This window comes from Filicampus tigris, chromosome 1 (assembly GCF_054856515.1).
Source record: "Filicampus tigris isolate MCC_2025a chromosome 1, RoL_Ftig_1.0, whole genome shotgun sequence".
In the NCBI taxonomy this organism is placed as follows: domain Eukaryota; kingdom Metazoa; phylum Chordata; class Actinopteri; order Syngnathiformes; family Syngnathidae; genus Filicampus; species Filicampus tigris.
The window spans coordinates 26,996,135-27,002,002 of record NC_141217.1 but is presented as its reverse complement, the minus strand read 5'-3'; the positions used below and the strand labels follow the sequence as shown (position 1 = coordinate 27,002,002).

Below are 5,868 nucleotides of genomic sequence, written 5' to 3'. Positions count from 1 at the left end.
ATAAAATTGGAAACCAAATCAAGTTCAGCACACATTTATTTACACTGTAGTTGAGCTTGTAGATACAGAATATGTGGGCCAAACATATCCTCAAGTGACTTTATTAATATACACCTGAAATCCATTTATATGTACTGTATTAGCAGCCGCTGACATGATTTCATTTTATGCATTATTTATTCAATGTTAACACGATTCCTCAAAAAACTTTGCTATAAAACGCATTCATTTCTGTAAGCATTGGGGTCATTTTTAAAGCATGAGTGGACCAGAGTTACTGTAAACCCTCTTACAAAACAGATGAACAGCAAGTTCAAATTTATTTCTGCAGCCCTTAATCACAGAAAAGTCTCAAAGGGCTTCGCATGCCCACAGTTGACAAATATTAATGACATCCTCTGATCTGAAGCCCCAGGTGGGCAAGGAAAAACTAAAAAAAAAAAAAATCTGAAAAAAAAGGAAAACCTTTAGAAGGGGCCGCAAACATTTAACGCAGTATGATGCAATGCAATGTTAATTCGAATAATGGAAGAGTCCACAAGCAGGAAGACACCTTCGGAGAAGTGGGTTCTCCTCAAAGCCCCCGTCTTAGTTGGTCAATGAGGAAATCTCCATCGCAGTGCCTCCGCGGAGGTGGGCCACCTCAGATCTTAACGGACATGTCCCTCTCGCATGGAAACCTTCTCAATGAGAAAAGTGCAACTGGTGCACGAAGCCATACTTATCTTAAATCACCCAGTGAACTAAGGCAATTTAAGCAGACGCAGCTGAGGACTCCTACCGGTGTCCGAGCTGTAGTGTGGCCGAAACTGGTAAAAATGGACAATTCACTGCTTACAAAAATAAAAAATATTTTCCAAAATGTAAAACTAAAAACACACTAAAGTTTGCAGTCGGAATGGCTGACGGAAGCCTGTTTAAAATCAGAGGCAGGCCGGCCTATAGAGCACCATGAATAAAACTTTGCATTTCCTTGGCAGGATTTACATTACATGGTTCAGTGACCCAATTCCATTTGTGGCCTTGTATGGATATAAGTCATGGCATTGTTGGAAGAATCCCCACCAACACAAGGAATCTAATATCCTTAGAATCTAGTAAGGCCTCAATAGGTTGTGGCTAATAATGAAAATATGAATCTCGTATGTGCCGCTGTTGTCTTCCAGATATGACAGACGTCTTCACAAATAACATAAACGTGGTAATACAATGGCCCATGGCTGAGCAACTCTTCCTGCCTTTTGAGCCAATGAAGAGAAGAGTTAATCCAGGTCAAACTAAACACAAAACAGTATTTTATATGTCATGTCTGTGTTGTTGCTGCAGAATGTTGTCACTAGTTTCTACACTGACCAATGCACACTGGTTGTTCAATAAACATAAGCACAGTGATATGGTCACTTGTTAGGTAGAAACACTATAAGGGCAAAGGGCTGAAAAGCAGTGTGCTGAATTTTCATTCCACTCGATTCGAAGATCCGGAGGTTCTTCCTGAACTTCTAATTTTGCAATAAAATATCCACAGCTGGAGGAAAGACCATGATTGTCCACCTCAAGCAGTTCACTTTTATTGATGTCTGCCTCTTTCAAAGCAATTTCTTCACAGGTCCTGATATTACTGTGCAGGTATACATTTGAAGAACAATCAGCAGGGAAATTCTCCGACAAAACATAGACCATGGCAGTGAAACATGTAAACTAAAGCAGACAATGATGTCAAGTCAAGCGTAGCAATTTAGTAATTTGGACCAATGCAACATTAAAAATGGTTAAAAGAGAATGTGTTTATCTTAAATTTAATGAATTTTATGCAACTGCATTACACATCCATCAGAGTAGTAGTACTTAACTGTACAGTACAATGACATATTGTATAAAACATTGTTTATAATTAAACAGTAGAATGGTTTCATCCATAATAATTGAACTGTCCAAGTTTTAAATGAGCAACACTTGTGCGATGCCTCTCACTATTCCTCTCCTTCTTCTCCCTGGTCATCAATGGAGTCGGCACCAACTTCCTCGTAATCTTTCTCCAGGGCCGCCATGTCCTCCCTGGCTTCGGAGAACTCTCCCTCTTCCATCCCCTCACCCACATACCAGTGAACAAAGGCTCGCTTGGCGTACATCAAGTCAAACTTGTGGTCGAGCCGAGCCCAAGCCTCTGCAACAGCAGTGGTGTTGCTCAGCATGCACACTGCCCTCTGGACTTTGGCCAAGTCTCCACCAGGGACGACAGTGGGAGGCTGGTAGTTAATGCCCACCTTGAAACCAGTGGGGCACCAGTCCACAAACTGGATGGTGCGCTTGTTTTTGATGGTGCCAATAGCGGCATTTACATCTTTGGGGACCACGTCGCCACGGTACAAAAGGCAGCACGCCATGTACTTTCCATGACGTGGGTCACATTTCACCATCTGATTGGCTGGCTCAAAACAGGCATTGGTGATTTCAGCTACAGTTAATTGCTCATGGTAGGCCTTCTCAGCAGAGATGATGGGAGCGTAGGTGGCTAGAGGAAAGTGGATGCGGGGATACGGCACCAAGTTGGTCTGGAACTCGGACAGATCAACATTGAGGGCACCGTCAAAACGAAGGGAAGCGGTAATGGAAGACACAATCTGACCGATTAGTCTGTTGAGATTTGTGTAAGTAGGGCGCTCAATGTCAAGGTTCCTGCGACAGATATCGTAGATAGCCTCGTTATCCACCATGAAGGCACAGTCGGAGTGCTCCAGGGTGGTGTGGGTGGTCAGGATGGAGTTGTAGGGTTCCACCACCGCGGTGGATACTTGGGGAGCTGGGTAGACGGCAAACTCGAGCTTGGATTTCTTTCCGTAGTCGACAGACAGACGCTCCATAAGGAGGGAAGTGAATCCAGAGCCTGTGCCCCCACCAAAGCTATGGAACACCAGGAAGCCCTGAAGACCCGTGCATTGGTCAGCCTGGTCAAAGAGAAGGACAGAGTTCGAATTGGAGCAACTAAATAGAGCATTTGCAAATCAATTTGAGGATTCTGACCAGTTTGCGGATCCTGTCCAGCACCAGGTCAATGATCTCCTTGCCGATAGTGTAATGTCCACGGGCGTAATTGTTGGCAGCGTCCTCCTTGCCAGTGATCAGCTGCTCCGGGTGGAAGAGCTGGCGGTAGGTTCCAGTGCGCACCTCATCTAGGAGATCAAATTGTTGCATTCCTTTACAGTCAGTATTTACCTAGATCAGCCGGAAGACCGAATTGAGGACGTTTACCAATGACTGTGGGCTCCAGGTCAACAAACACAGCTCTGGGCACATGTTTTCCAGCTCCTGTCTCACTAAAGAAGGTGTTGAAAGAGTCGTCTCCACCACCGATCGTCTTATCACTGGGCATCTGGCCGTCAGGTTGGATTCCGTGTTCCAGGCAGTAAAGCTCCCAGCATGCGTTTCCAATCTGAACACCAGCCTGACCTATGTGCACCGAGATACACTCACGCTGTTCGAGATTGGGGGTGGGATGGAAAGCATCGATAAATGATAGCAGAATGGCTGTGCCGCTGCGTACTTCATTTAGCTACACTCACCATGCTTCTTGAAGTTTGAGAGGTCTTTGAGATAGGAGACTAAAATGGGTGGGGAAGTAGTGAGCAGCAGCGTAAACTCTCACAGATGGACCTGTAAAAGTAACACTGATTGAATTGGTTGCTTTATTTGATCAAACAAACATAAATCAAGACACACTTTCGTGACAAAAGTCAAACTAATCCAAACAAATTAATTTTGTTTATAACTTATGTATATACATTTTTAGTACTTTATTTTAAAGATCTTTTTGAACAAAGCAAGAGAGATGCATCTGAGCTTATGAGTACTTTGACGAAGTAAATGTGTACTTTGTATATTCTTTACAGTTGTGTTTTGTAATTTCAAAACATGGTGAGTGTTGTTTTTGCAGGTGTTACCCCAGGTCCCCACAGAGTAAGTTATGTTTGGCAGTCAAACTGATCAAATGTGTATTATTTCTATTTCACAACATCCTTGGGTTTACTTTTCACATGATCTATATAAGTCTCCAAGTATAGTTTTGCATCAATTATCACTCCAAGTAATTTATGATCCTACACTTTCTCTGTCCCCTGATTTTGACCTTTAAGAGCAGGTGGTGCAAAACTTCTGCTTAATTGGTTGAAGGTCACACTGTTAGTAAAATAGTGTGGAGGGATGTAGCATTGGATGAGTGAACAGTAAACACGCTACAGCTCCAGTGGTACCAATGTATTAGTTACAATAATAATCCCGAGAAAAATATCAACATTTGAAGGGCACACATACTCTATAAAAAGGGATTATCAAAGTGTGGTACGAGTACCACCGGTGGTATGAGGGCTCCTCCTAGCGGTTTGTGAAAACATCACAGCTAAGCAGTTCGTTTGTATTTAACTTTTATTTGCATTTACATCTTTAAGAACTCGTTGTTTTTAAATTGGTAACACTTTCATTTAACCATTTTGTGCAATACAAATTAATTGAATCCTTATTGAAAGTAGTTTTTCTGAATTTAAGACCAGTGCTAATGTTCAAACTGTAATATCACATTGGCTTATAATATTATTTGTTTTTAGGAATAAAACATCAGCCTTGTTTTCTATGAATAACTATACAACTACGAAATCACTACTGTATTTTCATGTTGGACATTAAGTGGTACTTATGTTGTTCTTTTTTTTAGGTGGTACAGTTACAATCGCTGCCATACATTATTTCAATTTCCTCAACGAAAATGTGAATATTGTATCCCAAACTGGACAGTGTTCAACCTTATTGCACGTAATGCAGTCAACAATATCTAATATCTACAGCTAATGCTGTTTAGTATTGAGGGAGGAAATCTGCATATCTGGATCCCGATGGAGAAGGAGCAGCACACTGCTTTTGAAAATCATCATTTTAACTTTTGATTTTTATTCATGCATCATAAAGCCATCATATTGTTAACGTCTTACAATTAATCCCTAATTAAACTCATTATAGCACTGAAACGATATGGGGTGCATTGTTTAGAGTAGCAAGGAATACTTCCATCGTCAACATTATTGCAGAGAAAAAAAAAACGTATACTTACTTTGTTTGTGAGCAAACAAATGTCCCGTTGAGGAGAGAGACTTTGCAAAAAGGTGATCCTAATTACTTTATAAGTGAGCAAGTTATTGTTTGACATAGAGCTGTTTCAACAAGGACCTTCGCTCACTAAGGGATCGCAAAATCAGGCATCCTGTGTAAGAGGGCATGTGGAAGCCTTTCATACACTCCGGACGTCAAAAAAACGTTTCACGCCAGTCGCTAGTTGCGTGGAAAAGAGTGACGTGATCTGGGCCTGATGTCACCGGAAGCGGTCACGTATTCGCTAACGCAATGGGCGGTGAAAGACATCTGCTTCGAATACGTCGCTTCTTGCGTAATATAAGAAGCGGTCATCACCCCATGTCGTGTGACGTAATTCGTGTACTCTTTGATAAGTAACAGCACTGTCATTTAAATACGACGAACGTCATTGCGACAGCTATTTTGGACAAAATAAATACCCCACCAACGTTTCAACCTTCAAAATAAAATTAACTAATCTCCCCATGTACCGGAAGCAGCCTTTTAAAATGGCTTGCGGATAGCTAGCCTGCCATTATTAATTATGTGCCATTGTTTATGGTGGAATATTAAAACTTAAAGACATTGTAGTAAGCATAACCCAGGTGACACCAAAGCTGGTCCCCAATCAACTGCAGGGCACTACATAATGTTTACACTCACATTCCCAATTTTGTGTCTTTAATTAATCTAAAATGCACGTTTTGGGGATTTGAGAGGAAACCGGGATACCTGGAATAAACCCACATA

The 5,868-nt window shown here is 41.7% G+C and overlaps 1 protein-coding gene across 2 annotated transcripts; it reads right to left on the bottom strand.

The window, feature by feature from the left end:
• Positions 1 to 1,552: 1,552 nt before the first annotated feature.
• tuba8l2 (tubulin, alpha 8 like 2) lies at positions 1,553 to 5,344 on the bottom strand. 2 transcript variants are annotated; one of them, XM_086029287.1, is made up of 5 exons: positions 5,099 to 5,344; positions 3,561 to 3,651; positions 3,250 to 3,472; positions 3,022 to 3,170; positions 1,553 to 2,945 (listed from the first exon to the last, which is right to left on the bottom strand). In XM_086029287.1, the coding sequence occupies exons 2-5, from the start codon at positions 3,561 to 3,563 to the stop codon at positions 1,971 to 1,973; spliced, it is 1,350 nt and encodes a 449-aa protein (XP_085885413.1). In that variant the 5' UTR covers positions 3,564 to 3,651; positions 5,099 to 5,344; the 3' UTR covers positions 1,553 to 1,970. The 2 variants fall into 2 exon arrangements, with proteins under 2 accessions (XP_085885413.1, XP_085885422.1); XM_086029296.1 differs by having other exon boundaries at positions 3,250 to 3,447.
• Between the last annotated feature and the right edge of the window lie 524 nt (positions 5,345 to 5,868).